Source organism: Orbilia oligospora, assembly GCF_000225545.1.
Source record: "Orbilia oligospora ATCC 24927 unplaced genomic scaffold scaffold00043, whole genome shotgun sequence".
Taxonomy (NCBI): Eukaryota; Fungi; Ascomycota; class Orbiliomycetes; order Orbiliales; family Orbiliaceae; genus Orbilia; species Orbilia oligospora.
The window spans coordinates 2,624,506-2,649,550 of record NW_011645600.1 but is presented as its reverse complement, the minus strand read 5'-3'; the positions used below and the strand labels follow the sequence as shown (position 1 = coordinate 2,649,550).

The 25,045-nt window shown below is 45.3% G+C and overlaps 9 protein-coding genes across 9 annotated transcripts; 2 read left to right on the top strand and 7 right to left on the bottom strand.

Moving 5' to 3' along the window:
* Window positions 1-540: 540 nt before the first annotated feature.
* Window positions 541-1,586, top strand: AOL_s00043g783 (uncharacterized protein; the record flags this gene model as incomplete). Its single annotated transcript, XM_011121269.1, has 3 exons — window positions 541-638; window positions 729-1,219; window positions 1,312-1,586. 3 exons carry the CDS (start codon window positions 541-543, stop codon window positions 1,584-1,586), a joined length of 864 nt encoding a protein of 287 aa, XP_011119571.1.
* Window positions 1,587-1,762: 176 nt separating this feature from the next.
* AOL_s00043g782 (uncharacterized protein) lies at window positions 1,763-2,089 on the bottom strand (the record flags this gene model as incomplete). Its single annotated transcript, XM_011121268.1, has 1 exon — window positions 1,763-2,089. The coding sequence occupies one exon, from the start codon at window positions 2,087-2,089 to the stop codon at window positions 1,763-1,765; it is 327 nt and encodes a 108-aa protein (XP_011119570.1).
* A 1,277-nt stretch (window positions 2,090-3,366) lies between these two features.
* On the top strand, window positions 3,367-6,612 carry AOL_s00043g781 (uncharacterized protein; the record flags this gene model as incomplete). The annotated part of the gene is made up of 4 exons (XM_011121267.1): window positions 3,367-4,155; window positions 4,280-4,590; window positions 4,647-4,957; window positions 5,018-6,612. The coding sequence occupies 4 exons, from the start codon at window positions 3,367-3,369 to the stop codon at window positions 6,610-6,612; spliced, it is 3,006 nt and encodes a 1,001-aa protein (XP_011119569.1).
* Window positions 6,613-7,494: 882 nt separating this feature from the next.
* On the bottom strand, window positions 7,495-9,120 carry AOL_s00043g780 (uncharacterized protein; the record flags this gene model as incomplete). The annotated part of the gene is made up of 1 exon (XM_011121266.1): window positions 7,495-9,120. The coding sequence occupies one exon, from the start codon at window positions 9,118-9,120 to the stop codon at window positions 7,495-7,497; it is 1,626 nt and encodes a 541-aa protein (XP_011119568.1).
* Window positions 9,121-12,217: 3,097 nt separating this feature from the next.
* AOL_s00043g779 (uncharacterized protein) lies at window positions 12,218-13,035 on the bottom strand (the record flags this gene model as incomplete). Its single annotated transcript, XM_011121265.1, has 3 exons — window positions 12,218-12,259; window positions 12,423-12,574; window positions 12,846-13,035. 3 exons carry the CDS (start codon window positions 13,033-13,035, stop codon window positions 12,218-12,220), a joined length of 384 nt encoding a protein of 127 aa, XP_011119567.1.
* A 1,107-nt stretch (window positions 13,036-14,142) lies between these two features.
* Window positions 14,143-16,111, bottom strand: AOL_s00043g778 (uncharacterized protein; the record flags this gene model as incomplete). The annotated part of the gene is made up of 4 exons (XM_011121264.1): window positions 14,143-14,955; window positions 15,010-15,247; window positions 15,310-15,526; window positions 15,592-16,111. 4 exons carry the CDS (start codon window positions 16,109-16,111, stop codon window positions 14,143-14,145), a joined length of 1,788 nt encoding a protein of 595 aa, XP_011119566.1.
* A 3,779-nt stretch (window positions 16,112-19,890) lies between these two features.
* Window positions 19,891-20,358, bottom strand: AOL_s00043g777 (uncharacterized protein; the record flags this gene model as incomplete). The annotated part of the gene is made up of 1 exon (XM_011121263.1): window positions 19,891-20,358. One exon carries the CDS (start codon window positions 20,356-20,358, stop codon window positions 19,891-19,893), a length of 468 nt encoding a protein of 155 aa, XP_011119565.1.
* A 321-nt stretch (window positions 20,359-20,679) lies between these two features.
* Window positions 20,680-21,339, bottom strand: AOL_s00043g776 (uncharacterized protein; the record flags this gene model as incomplete). The annotated part of the gene is made up of 1 exon (XM_011121262.1): window positions 20,680-21,339. The coding sequence occupies one exon, from the start codon at window positions 21,337-21,339 to the stop codon at window positions 20,680-20,682; it is 660 nt and encodes a 219-aa protein (XP_011119564.1).
* Window positions 21,340-22,216: 877 nt separating this feature from the next.
* AOL_s00043g775 (uncharacterized protein) lies at window positions 22,217-23,615 on the bottom strand (the record flags this gene model as incomplete). The annotated part of the gene is made up of 2 exons (XM_011121261.1): window positions 22,217-23,476; window positions 23,535-23,615. The coding sequence occupies 2 exons, from the start codon at window positions 23,613-23,615 to the stop codon at window positions 22,217-22,219; spliced, it is 1,341 nt and encodes a 446-aa protein (XP_011119563.1).
* Between the last annotated feature and the right edge of the window lie 1,430 nt (window positions 23,616-25,045).

The following is a 25,045-nucleotide window of genomic DNA, read 5'->3' as shown; positions in this document are numbered from 1 at the left end:
AATGAGCCAATATAAATCAATCCCTGTTATCTGCGTCTGGCGTGCGTATGACTGTAGTCAGTTTTGAGCTATACGACTTTAGTCGAAATCGAGAGACCTATTGGTGATTTGTATCAACCCGTTTGGGATTACATTTATGGCTAAGAAATATTAACTGCTATAGTCTATTTGATTAAGGCTAGCTGATTAAATGCGACTAACGATATATCCAATGCAATGCGCATGTGCCTAACATAGCTCACGCGTTTGAACGGAGGCCAGAGGATTCAGCATTTTCAACTTGTTTTAGTGAATTCAAAGGAAAATCAAAAACGAAGCCTAGGGTTCAACTATAAAGATATCGGGAAGGTCTCCTTGATCTCAATTGCATATTTGATCGAGTCCCTAAATATAAAATTATATTCCCTAGTCTCACATTACATCACATTTAAAGCCTATAACTTTGCCCTCATCTTTAACTTATCAATCTTATTGCTCTTTTATAGACAAAACCAGCCTATTGAGTTTAGCTACTTCCTGAAATTTGTCAAAACGTTGAGAATGTTGGCTGGTATTGCACGCCTAACGGCATTGGGGCTTTGTCGTAGCTTCTTACCCAGGGGATTCCAACGGCAAAATTCTTTTATCTTTACATTGAGGTAGGCTCGAAACTTTGCAGCTCTGTCATTGCATATAAGGTTTAGGGGACTGTGCTCAAGTATACGTGCTTATATATAATCAAATTGCAGCTATCCTCGACGCAACTTACATTTGTCAAAATGGCGAGCGGCTTCAGAAAATGCCATTAAGACACTTGGTTACGATATAAACATCCGTCACAACCCACCTCAAGGGTTCTTCATACGAGAAGCTACATTTGTCGATATTGAAGAAATCACTGATCTATGGTTCAAATCATTCAATGACCGAAGGTACATCTCATCCAAATTTTTTGATGTTGCTATGCCCGAAAGCCAAGCTACTCGTGACTTCTTGCGTGATCTGCTCTCGATGTCAATCCGGGTTGGTCCATCAAAACTGGTAACTCACGTCGTCGAAGACCTATCGAATGACGGCAAGATAGTTGCTTGTGGACAGTTTTCACCTCCACAACCGGATGGCCCAGTAGATTTACCCTTTCCACAGTTTCCGAAGGAGTGGGACCCTGAGATCGCAGATGCTCTCTGGGGTAAAAAGTCGGATTCTAGAGCTTTGTTATTGGGGAAACAACCGCATTGGTGTAAGTGAATAGCTCAGTGGTTTTTGAGCTTCAAACTAAAACCATACACCCATAGCTATATAGGGGGTATCATATATTAACGTATCTTTTAGGGGGGATATTTGTGTTAGTTGACACAGAATACCAACGAAAAGGTCTTGCATTCCCACTGATGGATTGGGCTTGTCATCAAGCGGACGCAACGGGTACGCCAATGTATGGTATTGGCACTCCGATGGGGTATCCTTACTGGAAAAAACACTTTGGGTTTCGAGAACGAAAGATGTTAGACTTTCCGGTACGTCCCGAAACATATGGGGTATACTACATGGTATCGATCGTCCGGCCTCCGAGGGTAGCTGGCACTAGCTCCATAGTTCAAGTTTGAAGTTGTCATATGTTGAATAGCATTTAATACTATCGATCCGGGAGAAATAATTGAGAAGCACTCTGGATGGTGCATTGATCGGCCCCATGTAGTTGGATTGAGATTCTTTTTACTTTCTATAGACAAGCAATCTAGCGACAAAATTTGGTATATATACCTTGTGGCCGATTTTCCCTTTAACCATATCTCTTAAAGACTATATTTCTAGCCTTAAAGACTTGCAAATCCTCCTCACTATGAAGTCTCAAAACTTCGGCTGTTATCCACTCCATCTTTACACCAAAATTGTGATGATCGCTGACCCATACATCGACCTCTGTACCGTCACTCTTATGTTCCTTAAAGCTTTCACATTTCTTGATGACAACAAGGAACGGCGACGAGGAATGATAATCGTTGCAGTTCCAGCTTGCCATGTACGCGCCGTCAATGTCGGCTCCTCCTTGGCATCTTCCTTCGACAACCGCAGTGTCGTACATTTTAACGGACCACCAGTCTGACATTTTTGGGAAGGGCCCTAGGACGCTGAGGAGTAGTGTCAGTTGGCTTAGGTACTTGAACACGGATATCGGGACCAGTGGGAGTTTAACGTTTATATGCTTAAGCTTACTAGTTCTGAAAGATTTCAGGACTCTTGACGTCTGATAAACTATACGAGGGATTCTTTGAAGTTGGAGGGATAAGGTTGAATATAGTTATAATGAGCTCTTGCTGGCTTATCAAGGTTGAAAGCAACAGTGAGATGAAGGGTCATTGGGAATCTTCATGGTCTGTTCAGTCCGGTATATATACACAACGGCAAGTAAAGCCCCTTGGGCCCATGCTACTTGTGTGCGGGGCTTCGTCTGGTCCACCCTGGATTAGCGTGTGGCGTGCATACGCAGGCCAGAATACCTTCTAGCCTACTAACTGCCACTAACCAGCTCAACCCCGTCTTTACACAGGAAACGATAGGTATCCACGACACTTCATATTGACTATGGACTTACTCATACCTACTATAATTAAAACAGCAACAACAACAATAATAAGAATAATATACTTATTCTTTTTTAGAGGTGGAGGATAGTAAAAGAGATCTGAGAGATTAAAATCATGGAACATGATAAACACGTGGCCCGGGTCGTTAGCCTTTATCTAAACGAAGCAGTTTGTGGCTTGGCTGCACTGTCGAGCAAAGCCCGCGGTGAAGTGGACATGTTGCATTTTTTGCGTTGATGGAAGCAAGTCTGTCCTTTCGTGGTAGTTAGATCCGTCCAGAGCTACCGCTGCTACCAGGTTCAGGTGCAAGCTACACTATCCTCGCGAGCCTTCAAATCCAAGGGCATTCACGAGCTCGACGACACTGTCTTGTGAGCTTGCGTACCAGGCTTTCCTTTTTACCAACAGCTCCCAATGACCTAATATCAACGATACAGAACATATTTCTGTCATTTTCAACTCTTCCGTGAACCCCTCACTATCCTTCCATGAAACTCGACGTTCTTTCGAATACCCTTGTCCTGCTGGGCATCATAGGCATTCCACCATGTCTGTGTATGCCGGAATCGCACATAAAGAACCTGCGCCACGAGGCAATGGAAATGTTTCACCATGGGTTCGAGTCGTATATGAACTTTGCCTATCCAGCCGATGAGGTTGTTATTTGCACTACGCCCTTGCTTTGTATCACCTCAAACTTTCTGCCGCTCTTCTGACATTCCAAGTATTTCTTCTCTAGTAGATTAGGCCGTTAAGTTGCATTGCACTGGATCGGGACCACGAACCTAATAACTCGGGCATGACGGATGTTCTCGGCAATTACTCTCTCACTGCTATAGATTCCCTTTCCGCCTTAGGTATCCTATCGGTTTCGTCGCCACGTTCTTATACCTGGTTTTGGGAGACGGTACAAAGAGTTTCGGGAACGTACTGGGGCTATGGATTCGACCGGGACTCTAAGGTGCAGGTGTTCGAGACGGTTATCCGTGGAGTTGGAGGATTGATATCGGGTCACCAGTTTGCCGTAGGAATGTTACCAATACCAGGGAAACCCGGATACAGCCACAAAGGATGGAAATACAATGATGAACTGTTGCATTTGGCACATGATCTCGCTACCAGGCTACTCCCCGCATTTACGACAGATACAGGACTACCATATCCAAGAGTTAATCTTAGGTACGGGTGTGTGAATTTTCGACCACCGCCAGTCGATACGGAACACGGAGAAAAGCCCGCAGATAAATGCCGGAAGGATGAAGAAGAGGCCGAAAAGGCCGGGTTCAAGCCGCTAAGAAACGAGCGGACGGAGACATGTGCAGCTGGAGCTGGAAGCTTAACCTTAGAACTCACCACGTTGACAAGGTTGCTCCAAAATTACAAAACCAACTTTCCGGAGAGGGTCGAAATCTTCTTGAGGACAACCCCGCACATGAAACACAGATGGGACGATGTTGAAATATTTGAACGGGTCTCACAGCAGGCATTCTGGGCAGTTTGGGAGAGGCGAAGTTCACTCGACCTCGTCGGAGGTGGCCTGGATGCTGTCACCGGGGCGTGGGAGCCGCAAAGCGGCTCACTAGCAGGCGTATGTTCATTATTCTTTCTGCTGGGTTTCTTCCGTTTTGTGTATTATTCCTGCTCTTCTCTGTTCACAATGTTTATTTTCATTCTTCTGAGGTTTCTGATACATAGTTCTTCCCAATATTCAGATTGGCGCTTCTACAGACTCCTTCTTCGAGTATGCTATGAAGACTTACATTCTTCTCTCGTCATCTCCTACAGTTTCTGACGCAAAGAACCCTAACCCGCGACTCCCCCATGAATACCTCGATGTTTTTGAAACGTCGGTTGCAGCCATCAACAAATACATGTTAGTTGAGTCGCCTGCATTCTTTTACCAGGGAGTGCATATGGCTACGGGTGAACCAATGGTTCAGTGGGTTGATAGCCTGAGCGCGTTTTGGCCCGGCCTGTTAGTCTTAGCTGGCGACGTAGCAACTGCTGAGAGAGCTTGTCTTTTGTAAGTTTTCAACTGCCTGTCATTTGGAGGCTTTCTATCTAATATCAATAATACAGTTATACGGCTCTCTGGCAAAGGTACCAGGCGTTACCCGAACGATATGTGCCTGCGAAACAGTCTATACAGCTTAACTGGTGGCCTGGTCGACCTGAATTCGCAGAAAGTGTTTACCACCTATATCGTGCGACAAAAGATGTCTGGTATCTTCGTGTTGGTGAAATGATACTGAGAGATATCCAACGACGGTGCTGGGGAAGGTGTGGCTGGGGCGGTTTAGAAGATGTGAAAAGTGGTAAAGTCTCGGATCGAATGGAGAGTTTTCTACTCAGCGAGACTGTGGCGTACTTGTATCTTCTTTTTGATGAGGGTAAGGGCAAATACATCTAGTTTTCGGTGCTTAAGTCAGTAATACTAACTTTGGTGATAGCTCATCCCTTGCACAAGGGCGACATACCCTGGGTTTTTACGACAGAAGGCCATCCTATAGTTATGCCAAAGGGCCGCACTCAAAAACAGAATGAGTTACTCTGGCGTAAAACTCGTTCAAAGACGGATAAGAAACCTCGCAAAAACGAGGAAACATGCGAAAACGTAAAAGTGTCGCATCCGAATGTGAAAGTTGGTGAACTATTCTCACGAACAGCTTCAAGAACAGACACTTTCCACTCCTACAACGCAGTCGGGTTGCACCTTCTTCCGGACAACGTCCCACGGGCACCAACTACACTGGTATTTTTGAACCGAGAAAATATCCCAGAGGAATTTGGGTATTTCAACGATAAGGACGAAGAAAACCCGTATAGGTACATAACTCCGTATTCGCCGACGAATGGAAGCTTCTACCCTTGGACTTTGCCACCACAACTCATTGAACCATCATCATATTGCGCGAAGTTGCCTGGTGAAAATAAGATTGATTTGGTGTTCTCGGTTATACCGGTGAAGATTGGTGAAATACCACCGCCATCTTGGATTGACATTAAGGGTGGAGTCTTGATCAACTCTTTGAGCGGACTACGAATCGGCTTCTCAAGGGAACTCGTCGAAGGAAGAATTGAATACTTCATCACAAAAATAGGTGACCGACTGATTAGACAGGATGAAGTTGTAGTGATCGAAAAAATCAATATAGACTCTTTGCAGGTTGATGGTCAAGCTAGGTTCCGAACTTCAAAGGATGAAGGTTACGAGGTAATCTTTGACTTCGAGACAGAACAGAAGCCGCCGACGCCGACGCCGACACCCACAACTGCGAAGGAAGGGTTAAAGGATAAGAAAGTCGAAATAAAAATGGATGGCAAAGACCTCGACGGCGACATCTTAAAACGTGTTGAAGAGATTCTCTGGGATAGTTTTAAAAATCAAATTCACGAAAAAGCGCCCGCTGCCCCGAGGAGGACTCTCACCCCGAAACTGACATCAAAAGGAAAAGCCGTCATCCGTCGGCACCTCCACGCCATCCTGTCTTCAGGCATAGGGGCTCAAGAAGTACCACCTCTCACGCTCAAAACCCACGCTTTCCTCAAATCAATGGAATACACACCTTCTCCAACACTGCCTTGGCGTTCGGTGTATGTTGCAGGGCTAGGTTGTGACTATCCACTCCCTTCTATTGCAGCCACATACCCGATCATTCTTTTCAAACGCGGTAAATGCCCGTTTTCACAGAAGATGAATAACCTTCCTACGTCAAGTGGAATCAAACTCGCAATTGTTGTCAACTTTGATGATACTGTGGTTTCGCATAAACTCTATGAAGAAGTGGTAGACCTTGACAACGGAGGCGGGGTGAATGATTGGGCTGGGTTGAGGGACGATTATTTGATCCGGCCACTACTGGATAAGTACCAGGTAGACTCGAGAAATGGACAGAGGAGGAAGAACCCGATTCCTTTGGTGTTTGTTGGGGGCGGGGAAGCTACTTACGCAGCATTAAGAGAAGCTAGAGGAGTCGGGCTGAGGGAAAGGTGGAAGGTGAGTTTGGATGGTATAGTGGTAGGTAACTTTGTCCCTGTAGTTTAGAAACTCCTAGAGCTATTTTTTGGGTGTAATGTGTAGGGGTATTACCAAACCGGGGGGGCTACATGTGGAGGTTTAGCCATATTTATGATATGATAAAGATAATTGAGGATTTTAGATACGAGGCTTTAGAGTTGTGTATATATGTTTTGCATTAATGCATTGCCTTCTTGTTCCTTTGGTTTTGATATGATAGCGTAGAGTCTGAGCATATCATGATTTCCATTTGTTAACTACATCCTCTTTTAGGAGGAATTATTTATTTGTACTAAATACTACGATTTATGACTGTAGAAATTAAAATAAAGCGCCCGCTAGCAAATAAATGGATACATATGACAATCCATCATGTATATAAACAAAACAAGCTAACCTCAGAAGTGCCTCCCAGCTCCATAGGTACGTGTGCAAATATCATGAAAAAGTGGCTACAGAGAAGAAACTACTCAATTCGCGGGTTGAACCCAAGAACGAAACAATACACACTTGGTCGGCCAGCAAAGAAATTGAAGAAAGAAAGAAAAAAAGAAAAAGTATAGACAGCGCTAGATCGATCGATTTGGCCGTCGATCATGCCGGTAAATCGTGTACTTAGAAGGGTATATGTGCAACAAAAAAAGGTATAACATGGACAATTAAATGAATAAATTAAAGCAGGTACAAGAACTTCGTATTAGAGAGTTATGTGTTTGCCCTCTCACAATAATATAATTTAAAATAAGAAAGAAAAAAGGTGAGGGAAGGCTCGCGGTATCCGAACAGAAAAAGGGTCGTTATTGAGGTTTACTTAAACAAATTCGTTAGGTGAGGAGTTGCTATGCATGAGGAAATGGAAAATTGAAGGTCGGTCTTGAAAAAACTGGGATATAGTGGGGAGAGAAAGCATCAATAGCCGTCACCAACGGGAGGAGAACGTCGTGGATAATTTCGTTGATACTGCAGGTTCGAATGTTCTCTGTCCATTGGTTCGGCAGCGGGCCCGGGGCCCCCAAATCTCATGTAGGCAAATGCTTCGTCATACCTATCTTGATTGCTTCCATGGGGAGAATCCCCCCGCACTGATTCGTCATCGTAAGGATCTCTCTCTCTTGAGCTGTACCTTGCGAAGTCCATCCCGTTGTATCGTTCACTTTCCTCCTCTAGTCGGTCCCCCAAGAATTCGAGGTGGTTGGGCGGGGGCGCTAAATGTGAGGGACGTGGTCCACGGGGACGACCCATTCGTTCTTCGGGGTGTAGTGGATGATGGGGGGACCGAGATGTAGGGTTTCTTCCCCTTTGTATATTGACATTACTTTCTGGCTGAACGGGAGTTGAGTCTATTCGTATCCCCTGGCTGCTGGGGTCCAAATGGGCTCTTCTGAGTTCATGTATCTCGCTGCCAACCGGTGATTGTCGAGTCCTCTGAAGAACGATTCGACCATCTCGACGGCCTCGAGAGTTCCCCATATCGTTACGGCTGCACGATGGGGCTGGGGGTTGTCTCCCCCTAGATTGGATATCACCGTCCTCGCTTTCATGTTCGCTGTGGGGAGCGTCCTCCAGATCAGAGTCATATCCTCTGAACACCTGTCCTTGCAGATAGTTGGCCCGAGAACCATTTGGATTTGCTGAATTTCGAAAATTTGCGTATACGACCTGTAAATTGAGATCTTGAAGGCCGAGGCCTTGTAGATCATCCTGGGTCTCGTCTTCCATATCTGATATTAACCAATGAGTGGTATGGTTGGCGAAGCTCATAAAATCTCTATCCAGAGGCTCCAATTGGTTCTCAAGTACCCAGGAAGGGACTCCGGTCCCCGTAGCAAGACAGAATAGTAGTGAACGTGTGGTCCTCCCACCAAGTCGGACATTCCGTCCACCGAGTATCGCAACAGTCAGTAACTGTCCAGCGTGGAACTGTGTACCCAAGCTCCCAATTCCCTTCTGTGATCCCCGTATCTCAGAACCCTTGAACTTGTAATTCGCGTGAAGTCGAATTTTAGTTAAGGGAACACTTAAAGGTTCACCGGTTCGTAAGTTGAAGACGTTAACTTTTCTTATTCCTTCAACATCCCGTTGGCCAGAATTTGTCAAATTAAAGTCGGGGCGTAATAAAAATGGGTCGCCGTAGTGGAATTGCCATCGAGGTTCATAGAGATTCGCAGGAGGGAACTCTTCGATATTCGAATGGTGGTGGTTAACATTCGACGTTTTAATGGGTTTGGTGGTCCCATACTCTTTAAAAACGCCATGGATTCGAAATTGTTGTATTCCTTCAGCTGGCGTTACACGATCCAGGCACAGGTTCCCGACCTCTCCTGTCCTCTCGTTTATGCCCACGGGACAGTCATAGCACATATTATCCAGGGGGACAAGGATTCTATCATGCCGTTGGAACCTTAAAGGGTGCTGAAAATAAGACGGATCTTGGATGAAAGTCGCCCGGTGTTTGCTGACCCTCTTCACACTGTCGAAGTTCTCCTGTGCAATGAAGACTCGGAAACGCATCACAGCTTTAGCATCCAAATCCATGACAAGGTCTTACAATCCCCTTTTTCTGTTTTGAGGCTTTTAAGGCAGCCTCCGCCAGAAAAAGGGAAAAGTTTTCCGGCAGCTCTGCCTATCAAGGGGAAGACAGATGTACCGCTCTGCAGGTAAGGAATGTGGGCTTTGATTTAGCTGGAAACCTTGTCCGTGAAACTGTTTTACCAGTTAGGAGAACCAGCTCGCTTCAAATACTTTGGGGGATTGGGGCCAAATATGTGATTAGAACTCAAGAACAGAATGAACTGCAGCCGGGGCCACAAATGGGGTTTTCCGATGCTGTCGGGAACCTCGAATTCGAAGGCTAGTTGGAGTACTGACTAGCTTTCATGATCAATACGATTACGGTGCAATATAATGTAAGATGTGATATATGGCACCTCGATGCGCTTGTGTTGGCTGCTGTCTGGATGGAACTGGAGATAAAATTACCACATCTGTCAATAAAACGGCTTGATTAATCGATTAACTCGTTCCCGTACTTTCTTTCCGAGGTTGAAATCGATATCTTCAAATTTTGCTTGAAGGGATCTTCGACTGTGCCTTTATATACAGTCGAAGACGCTGGAAACTGGAAGACCCGAGGAAACTAGGAAGACGGCCCTCATCAAATTACAACTCTGTCAGGGCTTGTCCTGGCATGACCGATTGAATTCAAATGCCAGAAGTCCTTCAATACCCCGTGATGATGCAACCTTACATCCTTCAGAAAAGAACCGGCATGCACATTCACTCTCGGATCGTCGATTTCCCATTTACCCTGTTCGAAGCTACTGAACTATGTATGCGTTCATGAACTGGGCTCATGGGGGCGGCTAAGGATTCCTACAACAGGGGTGACGTTGATAGAAACGCACAGATCGATTTGTAACGACATCTACAAGCCAAGGGCTTCCTTCGCACGATTTGCAAGTTTAACCTGATTGAATTCTTGCATCCGTCTCGTCCTGTCATATTTCGAAGGAAAGGGACGCAGAATTGAGCTCTTTTTGTTTCGAGACCTGCAGTTTGCCGCGCTAATGCGATATAGGATATGGAAAACAAGGAAGGGAAGCACTCTTAAAATCAGTCTATATAGGCAACTATAGAGCTCGAAAGACATCATTAAATATCAGTCCTTTAAACCCGCAAGCCAAAAGGAAACCATATGTGAGGTATGCACTGTGTTCTGGTTAGGCAAAAGGCTGCTATGTCTGGTTTCATTTTTGTGGCTTCGAATCAAGAGGGATATAATTAATTCCACATGAGCAGTTGAGTGCTAGGTTGCCGATTTTTCGTTTGCCGATTTTTTATTTTTTTTTGGCGTGGTCAGGCCCACGAGGGTCTGGATCGGTCTGATCAGGATCAAATGCAGTGCACTGTCATGCGAGATTGGCTGCCGGCCCTTGTGAGAGCAGACCGCCAACCGAAAAAGTGTGTAGCAATTGGGGAAACCGACAATGAAAAGAGCACCGTCCATGACTTAATTAACTCTAAGGCCAGCGAGTTGACAAGGTTCGTATGTACTGTGTATGTATGTATGTACTATACGTACAGTCAGGTATCCATGCGCATGCGATGTAAGATGTAAGATGTTGGATTTTTACAAGCCCCGAATCTAATAATACGAAAAGTTGTACTATATTAGCTCGGGCGCTCAACGATCATATCACATTTTTTTGGGCTCTCCGTTAGCCTGGAAGTTTAAAATAACGCCAGCGTCCACAGTATGTCCTCCCGCAGGAATGCACTAAAGCAAAGCTAGTTATCGTCCATTGAGGACAAGTCCATCGATAGAAGTTAACTCCAACGGGCAGACCAAGCCCGTCCAGTTATCCACTCGAGCGGGCGGGTAGAATAATGTCTCGCGGTCATGCGCAAGCTCCGGAACAGATTCCGTGACTAGGGCATGCATTGACCGGCGGAGTTGGAGCATATTGCAAAATATGGCCAACAGCAACTGCTCCGCGGTTGACAACTAGCGGGGACGGGACAAGGTCTAGACAAAACCTGCAAGAGCCTACGATCCCTTTCCTGTCTTGGAACACCTGGTTCGGATGGGATAGATAGTATATGCATGACTCCATGCATAACTCTGCAAGGCAAACCAGTCGTAAACTCCACGATGTCCGTAACGTTGACAGTTTACTGGTTGACCAGAAGAAGCGAATGCGATAATTGCTACACAGCAGCTCTTAGCTATCGCTAGACTTTCCCTTTACTCTTTGCCACCTGAAGTTTCCGGGTAACGACCGATATCTAAACCAGGTAAACGCAGAATATTAAAGTTCCCCTCGGAGCTCTTTGCACACACTGCATTTTCTATTGTTGAAATGTATGTACGTGCGGAATTTGGGTATGGGGTCGAAAGTGTGGATGGTACAGGGTCGTAGGCCAGATTTGGGCCGCCCGTACGAGCCAACCATGCACCGTCTCGCCTAAACTTGATCCCAGACCAAGGCAAGATTTAGATCTTGCAGGAATTGGCATTAGTTAGCGTTAGCAAAATGCGAGCGTGTTAACCATGCGGTGGTACCGGAATCCTATCCTCACATGGCAATTCTTAGCTAGATCAGCTAGCAGCAACGTTTATGTTAGTCAATCAATCAAGGGACTATTTCTGTCGACTAGCCGCTGTCACAAAATGAAAAATGAGACGTATCAGCGCCAAGAAGCTTGAAAAAAGGTGTGAGTGTGAGGGTGAGTCTGAGTGGGAGTGTGAGAGATATGTATATTTCAAAACAGAACAGTAGTAAGAAGTATGTACTGGTCTCGCAAATCGAAGTTCTTGAGACGATAAAACGTTAGGCGTATATGTATAATTTACAGGTCCCTTTCTACAACACACCATGGCCAATTCTTGCGAAAGTACCAAAGATTCAACCCTCTCCCCCCGCGGAATATCAATGCACATAAGACTAATTGTCAAGATCGAGCCCCACATTCTTGCATGAATGAGTGCTGAGGGGGAAAGAGTTATCAAATACTTGCACGGTCAGAAAACCACCAGGGACACCTCGTCGATAATGTGAAATGCTTTGTATCTATGCCGAGGCTGATAGGATCTTCGATCCTTCGGGCGTCCTCGGTGGCGGCACCAGGTCGTTTATTTGAGCTTCGCCCAGAGCTTTGGAGCGACGCAGTCTCCCTGCATAAAATCAATGCATGTTAGATCTGAAACCCATCCCATGGGACCATAAAGCTCCACCGATCCCGATACCAAATTACAATACACCCACCCGAAATCCCATCTGCATAAACATGCCAAACGGGCGGGCAGTGGGTGAGGAGAAGGAGGACATGGTACTTACTGTGCAGTGCATCAGGTGGAAGTACTCTTCAACGCAGCTCTCTCTTTTGCCCTCCCTTTCCCCTTCCTCAGCATCGTCCCACTTCTGTACGCGTTCGGCACACTCATCGTAATGATGCTTGTAGGGTGCGCATTTCTTGGAGTTTTGGCATTCTAGAAAATAAAGAGCGTTCGTATTAGTAAAAGATTGGATGAAATGTGCCACACCATGCTTCACACTGCCACCGGAATCCTCGCCGAGAGACAGCCATCCACCAGATGAACCCACTTCCCTTGCCGAGGGGGTAAATCATGCCCCTTCCTTGATACCATACATATATATAGTGCGTACATCGACCGATCGATTGCATTCCGATTCAGCGATAGGTGCCCGCACTGACCAGGCTACCATACACCTTGATTGGGATAAAAAACCAATCCTTACCTTCTTGCAACTGTGGCAGAATATCCTCGGGTTCTTCCTCTTCCTCCTCTTCCTCGGCAGCGGCTTCTTCCTTCTCTTCTTCCTTTTCTTCGGAAGCTTCCTCCTTCTCTTCAGCGGGTGGAGCTTCGGCCTTAGCCTCGGCTACGGTGAACGACTCGTAGATGTCGGAGAGGAACTGCGAGAGTGTCATCTTGAAAGGACTCTGTGGAGTAGCAATCGGGTGAGGTCAATTGCGAGAAAAGAAGAAGATGCGAAAGGTGTAAGGTGGGGTTGGTGGTATGAGGTTGAGGTGAAGTTCTGTCGTTGTCTTTGAGAAATTTCGGAACTTCCGTCATTCCAGTTCGCTAACGGAAAATCGCGGTCTTTTGATTGGCTGGATTGGGAAATACTCGTGAACAACACAACAACGCATAATAATACAACAAAGGGAACCTCTCTGCAAGATCAACTTGGATTTATATATGTCGGTATTCAAATAAAGTATTTATTGATCTGGCTAACCAAGTAGATTAAGCGGAAATGATATAATAGCGTCTATTCAGCAGCAAAAGAGTCTAACGCAAGCTTATATGACTAAAGGAGAACTATTTACATAAAATACCGCTTGATATCTAGTGAACGTAAGGCCGGGCGCGCAGTGATATATGTACTATTTTGTCGGCACCCGTCTTGAAAACTAGACTAACCATATTAACAATTGATAAGCTACTTCCGGCATTAAGGTCAGAATATTTTAAGTTTAAAGAAAGAGGGTGATAGGCCGATTCCGTCCGTCTCCGAGATGAAGTATAGGTATCGTGTACTTGAGAATTTGCAAAGGCAACTTTAATTCTGGCCAACCATAGCTTCGAAAAAGGATTAAACTTCTACGTATAAACGGCGTAACATAAATGCATTTATGTTGCTCTCATGCTTAGCCCTTAATCATGCTACACTACACGGTACTCGATCTAACTTATTCTAATGTCGATGGTGGGTCTCGTTTTACGGTCACGAAGTCACTAGCAGAAAACTTTGAGATTTTATGGCATCAAAGCAAGGAAAGCTTCAAAGGAGGAAGGGCACTTTGATAAATTTGTAGTCGTTATTAAATTGTATTATGATCATTACTATCTGCCGAGTATATAAGTTGTAAAGAGCCCATAGTATATATATCCTCCAAAACTCCTTCCCAAGCAACAAAAGGCAACCTAGATATTTACAAAGCAAAAGAAATGGGTATTAAAAAGGGGAAAAATAGCTCAGCAATTAACATAACTCCGGGAGAATTAAGAAGCATTATCCAAGCATAAAACCCTTAACAAAATAACTTATATATCTTCTTCCAAGTAGGCCACGACGCTCTTTCTTCCCGCTCGTCAGCAAGTAAAGCAGCGAGATCTAACTCCCTTCGTCCGGTAACAAGATCAATCTCTTCCAACTTGACCCACTTCGTTCGAAACCAGATCTTATACGACGCGTAACATAGTAAAACCACGGGAACACACAGATAAGTCGAAAAAAAGCTTTCTGCGCTCGCCTTCTTGCCCAGGGGGGATATCGAAATCCACAATTGCGTGCACAATACCAGCACATTCAAAACAACGCCACAATAAGATCCAAAGACACCCGCTTGTGAGGTGAACGCAAGCTCTTTGATGCTATGTCCGTGGAGCCTCCACGCTTTCCTAAATCGAATATGACAAACGCAGATGGAAGTCCATGTGAATATCACGGACAGCCCACAAACTGCCAATAGCCACTTAAAGATATAGTTCTGAATCTTAGGCGAGGCAATGCCGATATAACTCAAGAGGCCAAATACTGCGGCAAGCGCAATACCCGCCATAGGTCTACCCTTTCGATCGATGTATGCGAATACCTTGGGTGCTTGGCCTTGCTCGGCAAGAGAAACGAGGGTACGAGAGGCGCCGAATACTGCAGAATTTCCGACACTAAGAACCGCAACCATGATGACAACGTTCATGATATCTGGGAGAACCGTGATGCCTGCATTGAGGATTGCGATGACAAAGGGAGAAGCGCGGGCGTCGACGTTACTAGTACCGAGAAGACGAGGATCGTCATATGGGACGATAACACCAACAAGGGTGAGGGAGACAAGGTAGAACTAAAACCAGTAAGTATACTAATAAAAAAAGGCTAGTTGGCCAGGATTACTCACGAGAGTTATACGCCAGAAGACTTGTTTGACTGCTTTTGGTAAAGACTTTCTTGGATTCGCTGTCTCCGCCGCGGCCATGCCTACGAGTTCTGTGCCAGAAAACGAAAAGGCGGCATTTGCGAAAACACTACAAAGTCCTTTGAAGCCGTTTGCAAAAGCGCCAGGTACGTGCCAGAAGCTGCCTCCAATATAGGATCCACCAGGCCCACCGGCAATGTTCAGAATGACGCCTAGAATTCTAAATTTCACATTAGATTTATCGTCACCAAAATGGTCTTTGGGGGATCGAGTGTTTCGTACATAAACGAAATAACGGCGACAACTTTGACTATGGAGAAGACAAATTCACCTTCTCCATAGCCTTTGACGCCGAAGAGGTTAAGTCCGATAATGATAACGAAAAATAACGTCACCCAGACGGCGATAGGTATACTCGTTCCCCAATAATCCAACGCCAGTGTCGCGGCAATAACTTCGAGGGGTATTGTTACCAGCCAGGTAATCGCATAATTCCATCCTATTAAGAAAAGTTAGTATAATTCAGTAAGCTCCAGGGATAAATTCGGAGAGGGATACACATACCCATAGCGAATCCCCACGCAGGGTCCAAGAATCTCGAACTATAAACCGCAAATGACCCTGCTACCGGGAATACAATGCTCAACTCCCCCAGAGCATGAATAGTACAGTAAAGCATACTTCCTATCAGTAAATACGCTAATAGCAGCGCACCGGGTCCACCTGTCGCTAAAGCGACGCCACTTCCAACAAACAACCCACTGCCGATGGAACCACCAATAGCAATCATTTGCAAATGCCTTCCCTTCAGCTTCCTCGCGAGCGGTGACCCCGCGACATTGAAATTTGCAGCTTCGACATCATATCCACCACCCAATTTGCGAATTGTGCTATTCTCCCGGTCGTATAATGAAGGATGTGGGAGAAAGCTATCGGCAATTCGTGCGAAGATGTTCCGTCGAGGCGGCGAAAGAGCCTGTTTACGGGGAGGACATGCTGTAGTCGGAGAGACCGATTCGACATCGTATGTGGGGGAATGGACCGACTCAGCCATTGTGCTGATGCTGAGTTTCTTTATAGACATCGTTTAGATGTTATATGGCAGGAAAATTCTTGATGTATTTACCGCAGAACCGTACTGAGGTGTAGAGGCCGACAAGCCGCGGCGTGTTTGGATCCCAAAGGCCCCGTCAATTATTGGAGTAGATAATTCTAATTTCTGATTCAGAGCACCGGATAGTGTATCGGATACAGTTTGTTGGGTCATAAAAGTACCAGAGCCATGACCTCAAAAGACAACTGAAAAATGAAAACCAGATAAGTCAGGAACCGGGGTGAGGAATGTCTTGATATCTTATAATTCCATGTGGGTGACGATCCGCTCTATAAAGAAACACTAAAACAGCATAAGAAGAAAAAGCTCACGTTATCGAAAGGCGAAGGGGGGAAATGGACGATATCAAACGAGAGGTGCAGGAACATGGGGATATGAGTATCATATCATCTTCAATCTTAATCACACCTCGTACCTGGATAACCTCACCCTATCGAAGAGTCGGGATTCATGGGTTTGGGATCATGGATAGTACCAGATACGGATGGTCTATCCGTTGTTATATGAGATGCATGTCGCAGCTTGGAACCGGTGGGGTGGAGCTGCTTTGCGAACCGCATGGCAAAAGAGAGACAAGGCTAGGGTTCTTGTGCGCATCGATCATATGAACGAAGGACGAAAATAACAAATGGGGGAAAGCTCCCTGTTTCGACACCCACAGAACCGTCGAAAGGCATTTCTGTGGAGTAATTTCAAGAGTCGTGGTTGACAGCTGTGCAGCACAGGTTCGAACCGCTGGTAAACGGGCGTGAGGTCCAGCCAACCATTGCGTGAAGGCCAATGACAAACTGGGTCTGGGGCGTTATGTCTCGGAGGCCTTAAGCCCTGTCCTTGTGCGCCATGCTTTTTTTGGCATGGTCTAAAATCGCCATTGCGACCATTTCATCATGATATGAGTTCAAGGCGGCACCGCCATTGGCCTCTGCCTTAGCTCTCTATTTTGCCATGATGCTTGGTTATCAAGATTCAATCGCATGGCATATGGAGGTAGCCGAGGGGGAAGTTGAATCGAGGTCCCAATTCGAACAAGCCATAACGATAAGTAAAGTATTGATTCATAAATTGATTCCCGAATCAATTCATATCGACTTGCAATATCTGCTGGGGGTACTTGGGATAATATTGGGATACCGCCGACCAGTGCAGATTTCGTCCTTCAGGCTCCAAATGTGGCAGCTAACTAAGTAATTACTCTGTATTTTCTTAGTTAATTAGCAAAATACTTCCCACGACCCATTTAGTTAGCTTGGGCAATTAGCTATGTCGCCATATCCCGCTGTTGGAGTCCCGAGGATCTGAACGGCATTAGATTTGCTGGGTTCAGTTGTGAGTTTCCCGACTGAGAATGGACAATTTCGAGGGTTGTAACATGTATTCGGTCGAAGGTTCTATGCATGGCTAATATTAATTCCCAAACATCATAAAAAACATGCATACAGAATAAAGGTTTCGACGTCGAAAGGGAGGTTCGTCACACAAAATGCACATCCAGACATCCATCCCACGTATCGATATTATCGGCCAAACGGTTCGACTGAGACATATGGTTCACAGGCAGCCAAAGTGGCGCATCTTGGCCGTATATTGCGTTCACAACCTCCACGCCCTCCCGCTCCAATATCTGCACTATCGTCTGAGCATCTGTACCGTCTGCGTCCGTGCCATAAAGAAGACGTAGTAACCCACACAAACTTGATACAGAGTATGCAAAGTCGGGAACTTCCATGCACTTATCATATCTACAGATCGTTCTCGCGAATGTTTTTTTCATGGTCGAATAGGAGGGTCTATATACTCCCGAAGGGTGGAGAACACGGGATTTGAATGCCGTGCTTCATGTTTTCTCCCACGATTACCTTGTTGAGGTTAGCCGAAGCCCTCTATGCACATACCGAACATTCCCATTCGTCTGGTAGATATTTTTGATCTAGCTGCCCAGCGCTGCGGAATTATTCAGCGGTTTGAAGCGGGACTTGTGTATAACGAAGCCGAGTTATGACATCGAACTGAAGTTCTAGTGTACTAGTATCTGCAAGGTCCCGTCTGCGACAGCTATCTTCGAAGATTTCGGCGTCGACTCCAAGAAGAATTAAATATGCCCGACAAGATGCTCGCCAGATAATTGTATAAGCAGTGTAGCTTTTCCACAAATGTTGAACATGGCTTCAACTCTAATCCTAGCGGCAAGTTTATCGACCTACTGAATCAGGCGATACCCCGAAGTCTGACCATGTAATCCATCTTATTCTTGAAAACCCCTCATAGGAAACAAATAAAACCTGATCAGCTCAAAATCGAAAAACGAAACATCCCACATGTTAAATATACCAGGGCAACACCTCGCCTAAACGAAGGGGCAAAACACCGACTCGGAAAGAACTTCTTAAGAAGGCTGCCTCGAGTCTCCTGAGATTGCTCTTTCTCTGGGGACCCGGGCACTCGGGTGACACGGAAAAGAGAGCAAGAATCCACCAACGCACCGTATATTCTTGCTCTCTTTTCCGTGTCACCCGAGTGCCGGGATACCGGCACATCTATGTACGTTTCCGCACTCGAAATCTTGAGGTAATCGAAACGATGGTCTAGCTTAATCTCTCTTTTCCAAAAGAAGATTTGGAAGTGTGAACACCGGTATGCGTATGTAACTTGGAGGGTAGATGTTGAAGGGTTCGAAGGCTATCGCCGAATCAATAGGAAAAACAAGCGAGGTCGAAAGCGAAAGTCATGCGAGTATATACAGTCCGATCCAGTGCAGGGCCGATGGCGCGACCCACCACCAAACCTAGGCTTCTAGGAAAGGCTGCAAGGAAGGCAGCTGCACTAGGGTCCCGATATAATAGCTTAGGCATCAAAGCTAAGTATAAAGTGGTCGCGCGACCATTTGCCTCGCCGAAGTCGTCGTTTTAATCGATTTCACATGCGCTTGCGCGCACAAAGACTACAGATATGACAGGGCGCAAAATACGATGTATTTCCTTGCTATCATGACCTTTCTCGATATCTAGTTATTTCCTGACCTAGTGATTTCAGCTTAGCTGATCGATGCGAAGTACGCCCAGATTATTAATTTTTGTACTTACTAACTAAAGTTTTTTCGATTTCTATATCGCTACTATATACTTAGGTACTTGTGTATGCATGTACAAACTAGGTAAGACTACTAACTTAATTCTTCAAATAAATATTAATCCCTAACTGAATAGCTAGCTTGGAAATTATTGGTTAGATATTAAGGGTACTTGTAAAATAGTGCCCTACGTATACGTAGTCGCCAATGGCCTGTTTATACACAGTGCATACAGCAGATATCGATTGATTCATCTAACCATGGAAACCCGCAACTACACTGATATAACAGGCAACGTCCAAAGTATATATCAGAGAAAACATACAACAGAGCAACGAAGGAGCTGGCCTTGAAGGGACAATACTCTGCTGGTAGATCTATAGAGCTATCTAGCTTAACGTTAAAATATTAAATTGAATTACCGAACCATACCACATAATATTATAGATAGCAGATATCAGTATTTTGCAGCCGCAGTTTAGTATATTCCAACATGGAACACAAAAATTGAACCCTCGAATCTAAACTCAGGCACACATAGTTGGAAAGATATAGATGCTTGACACTCCAACGTATCTGATTTGTTTGCTTAGCTTACCCTCACGTGGAGGCCCAAATCGTATTATTTTAACCAAAATTAGAAAACTAGGTGGCAAGAACATGGCTAGTATCTAGTTTCTCTTCATCCTTGGCTTCTCCGTCTCGAGATCTCCTTCGTTGACTCTATATAAGCTTTATTGCGTCGACCAAGGTCTCGTTTAGCACTACCGGACCCGCCGCCGCCACTACCACTACCACTACCACTACCACTACCACCACTACCCTCACCGAACCCGTATCCATACCCATGAGGGCCATGACCATACCCATATTCGTATTCCAACCCTGGCGGAACATCAAACATATCTTGGTCCCCCATACCGGTAAAATCTAGGAAATCGTCCAAGTCGAAATCCAAGTTAACCGGATTCGCTTGGGGGCCATACAGACGAATAGGCGGTGGGTTAGGATCGTTTGGATCATGATCGGCCCAAAGGCTACGGTCAACGTCAAAGTAAGGCTCGAGTGGTTCTGAATTCTCTAAGGGCAACGATGGAGGGTCCCACAGCGGCGTAGTGAACCTTAGTATCTGTCCTTCGTATTCTGCCATGGAAGAGGGGACCTCCCAAATCCAGTCGTCGCCTGCCCTCTCCCGAATATACCTCGGTATTCGATTGATTGCGTCTTGGAAGTAACGAAGGGGCACACTTCGGTAGGTCGCATTTAATGTTGGTTGAATCAATGGTACTGTGCACGCACACTCTACATGCAGGGGTATGCACATCGAGGTTAGTAAATACGTCTCTTTGATTTTGTGCATATATATTTTATTGTTTCTCCCATCTGGTGCTCTCCGGGAAGGGTCCTTTAACCTTGATAGCATCCCGTTGCCCTTTAAATTTGTGATGTCTGGGAACGAGACTAACAACATCTAGGGTTTCTTAAAATTGAACTTACGGAAATAAGCTTCGCACTTGAGTGCAATCATACGGTTCGAACAAGGGTTATTAATTAGTAGGGCATTTGTTTCATGCACGAGCCGGGCCGTCTCGGGGTTACACCGGCACGCGAAGCAACGTTTCTGCAGGTTTTTGACATATCGCTTTGCTTTCCCTGCGGTGGGTTTATCCTCTATGACCTTTTCCCATACATCAAGCTGGCGATTCCATTCTTCCGCGGTTATGCCAGTACCTCCAAGATCAGGAAGCGGATAACGCCTAGTCCGCCCCACATAGTCTCTAATAATGGCCATGATATCCTTCTGGTTAGGACACTCAACGGACATTTGCCCTTGTTGATAAAATAAACTAGGTGATATGAACTCTGCTTTCTTAATAATTCTAGGAGCATTCGGTGTTTCAGCTGCGGTACCGGTAGGTTTGAACGTAGGCGAAGGCGGAAGTTTTGGTGAATTCATAGAAGGTGAATGCGACACTGTGGTATTGATATCATCGTTTGATCTTATCAAATTGGCAGAGTTAACGGAACGTGTGCCATTACCAAGCGGCGTGGAATACGCTCCATTAAAAAGGCAAAGGAAAAGCGCCAAAAATTTGAATATCTTTGGGGCCGGTGGAATTAATGCATTCATTCTGGGTTGATAAAGTACCGTGTTTCACCTCGAGCCTCTCGAGAGGCGCTGGGCCGCTATATGGGTATTTATTTACTACTTTTAATCTTAAGCTTAAAGTTTATATATGTATGAAAGAGAATAGATCGAAGAATTTAGGATACAAAAGACAGGAGAATCGATTTACTTCAACCCATAGGGCCTTGTCCGGTGGAAATCTGGAATTTCAAATAAGCCTAGGGTTTAGATGGTTGATATGTACATGAAGCTGGAGGAAATCGCGGGGTAGCCTGATCTTAATATATAGCTTTCCATTCCGTTCGACGTTCGGGTTAGATCTATAGAGACAAGAACCATATACTCGGAGACAAGAAACAAGCGGCATAATTTCGTAGACTTTGAAACTGATGTTGTGTCCATACTCGAATATGGTTACTTGCAAAAATACCCCGCTGTCTAACCAACTGGTTATGGAATTAATTGGAGATACTTGGAACAAAGATATTAATCGCGCATATACCTAGTTTCTTTAAATAATTCTATTTGGTTGGAAGCCAAACGGTTTGGAATAGAAGGGTTGTCGTTGTATGTTGAACGGAGTCCCCAGTACCCATACATATAATAGTTGGGAAGTCTGGCGACGAGACAATCCCGTCCCTCATTACTACTAACACTTCGAGGCCACGATAACAAGCTAGTTACCTAGGTATATATAGCGCTAGCCCACTGCACCGCGCCGGGAAAGTGATATTTCAAATATCGCCCGAGATCGAATTCCTAACGGGGATGCTGCAATACTGTATAGAGACGAACAACATCGCTTTTGCATTAATACCGTCTTTATTATTAGACTAAAAGCCTGCTACTGCTCACACCCGCGGTGAGATACCTCATATGATCATAGATCTTTCTTCTCTTCATTGAGTTTCTTGTTGCTCACAGCCTGAGCACCTCGGTCTAAACCTCCCCACGCAATTCCCATAACAGCCAACATACTCGCCGCTCCGACGCCATAAGCAACTTCTCGACCAGCCCACCAATACAAACTACAAAAGAGTACAGGGCCGCAAGCTCTTCCAATTTGGCCGGACCCTCTGAAACCACCTAGCCTCCTTCCCCTGTCCTCCTCGCCAACTCGAAAACTCGCCAACGCTGTAAGTCCCGTGACAACTGTGGCACTTGTAACTGAGAGGAAAAACGCCGCAACATACAACATCCCCTTCGTTTGGATACGCGCCAACAGTAAGAAGCTTATCGCCGACGCCAAAAGCCCTGTTTTAACAACTACATGCGGCGGTGCCCGTCTTGTGAACGATCCTTGCAAAATCGATGCCGTGAGACCTACGAATCCTAGGAGGCGTCCATTATCTGCTGATGAAAAGGAAAAGAGTTCGAATGTCATGAAGGTCAAGCTAAACTCCATACCCGAGAAGACGAGGAGGAAGAGAAAGTGTGTTAAGTTTAGGAGGGTTAGAGATCTCGGCCCATCCTTCTTTTTAGAGTCTTCGGATGTCGTGTTGGATTTCTTCGAAGGCGTAGATGGTGGTTTTGTCTCGGGAAGCTTGAAATATAAATAAACCGTCTCCGTAACGATCAATACCAGCGAAAATGCGGCAGCGGTGGAGAACGGATTTCCAAGCATCAAGGTTTTGCTTGCCAAAAAAGCTCCCATCATCGGTCCCAACGTAAATGCAATGCTAAATGCTACACCAACAAGCGCTAGTGTGGCACCACGGTTGTCCTCGCTGCTCACATCCGTAGCAATCGCAATAGCCAACTGGACATTCCCCTCGGACAGTCCTCCTACAATTCTGCTTGCTACAAATGTGGGGAAATCAACTGCGAAAACCCAGATCAAAACGGACAAAATGTTTCCTATCATAGAGTATAATAAAGCGGCCCGGCGACCGGACTTATCGGAGATAGAACCAATTATGGGGGCCGAGAAAGCTTGCAAGAACGAAAATAGGGAGCCCATGGCCCCGCCGAGAAGGACGACATCGAATCGTGACGAAATTGGACGGGAGAAGGCGGCCTTGAATGAATTGAGGTACGCAAAAGTAGTTCGTAAGAGAGTTGGGTTCGTGTATGTGGATTCAAGCGCTTGATAATGCGCGAGAAGTTGTGGGAATAGTGGCAAGATAAGAGTGAATGATAGCTGGAGGATATAGTCGTGAGTTAAGAACATTCGCAGGCCGAGAATAGCCGAAACTTACGAGGTCAAGCAGCAAGGAGATGAAGAGAGTCGTGAGAATCTTCTTCCTCAGCTGGGGAGTTGGTGGTTGGTATGTTGTCATTGTTGGTATATTTTATACGCTGCTCAACAGCGGCTGCATTGAATAAGGGGAGTTGACAGGCGTGACGTAGTTCAGTATATATTTTATAAGGAGAAAGAGATCTGATAAGGAATTCGATTCAAGCAGCCAGGGATAGACTGGCTAGAAGAAAGAAAACTCGGAGAAGACCCGCAAGGAAACCCGTCGATGCGATATTGAAAGGACAATTAATAGAAAACGTAAAATAGAGGAATAGGAACAGAACGTCAGCTTTGAGAGAGATTTGTCAGGCCATCACCGGCGCAGCAGGTCAACAGCACCAGACTTGACACGATGGCCAAAGATGGATGGAGGCTTAAATTCGCGTCCGGACAATCCACCTCAACGCATGCATAAGCTGGTTTTGCCCGACATGGCCCTGACTAGCCCGACCAATGAAAGAGCGCGCAATCATAATAGCCACAAACCGAAATGCTGTGAGATCTGATATCAAATTAGAGGTTTCAAGCCCCTTAATCCTAATTATCGTGTGTAAAAATAAGCTGAAACCGGAATAGAGGTAAAACCACAGTCTCGAATGTTTTGAAGGCGAAAATATGTGTTAAAAATACAACAAAAACAACAAATTCAAATCTTGTAACCGGGATGGCGACAAGCTTTCTTTCTTTCATTCTTTCATGCCGGGCCACCCCCCGGCCGCGCCTTGGAGCCTTTAGATAGAACTGATATATGTCGTCCCATATCTGAAGTCTATATCTAAAATAGATATACCTATGCTTGATCTTGATGAAGTTACGTTTGTGTAACATGCATAGGATACTCGGGCCATTGTCCTGGATCCGTAAGAATCAAGAGTATTAAGAGTGTTATAACTTTATCAAGTATTTCAACTCCCGGGTTTCTTAGTCTCACCAGAGAAATTCACCTGTCCCGTTCAGAATTTGTCCATTCTTTCTCTCTAGTTTAAAGTCAAAATCGGCAAGCCTCTGGTGTATATGTGTAACATCAGCTTGTTGCATTTCGGCCGAGCAACACAAACCAATATCACCTTCATCTCTCATCCACCGATTCATTCACAGCATCACAACACCAGTCGAGCTCGGCGATGCAGTCAGTCATCTCGCAGTTATCTTCAAAACCTTATCTCGGAGGTTTAAGTCAAAGAGAATAGTCAAAACCCCTTATCTCGGGGGTTTACTTCCGCATTTTCAGCTCAAAAATAGTCACATGACCAGATAAACACCAATACCTCGATCGATCCAATACGAAAGCTACTTTGGTAGAAGGTCCCGATCCAGACTATCGAGCTATCGATATCCCATACCGATCTCTCAAAATTATGCTCGCCACCTTGTCTAGCTTATCTTCTAGTGTTTCAGTAAATATCATTCATAAGCAGAGAATTTATAGTAGTTTATCTACTGCTGCAATATCATACAGAGATTTGGAAA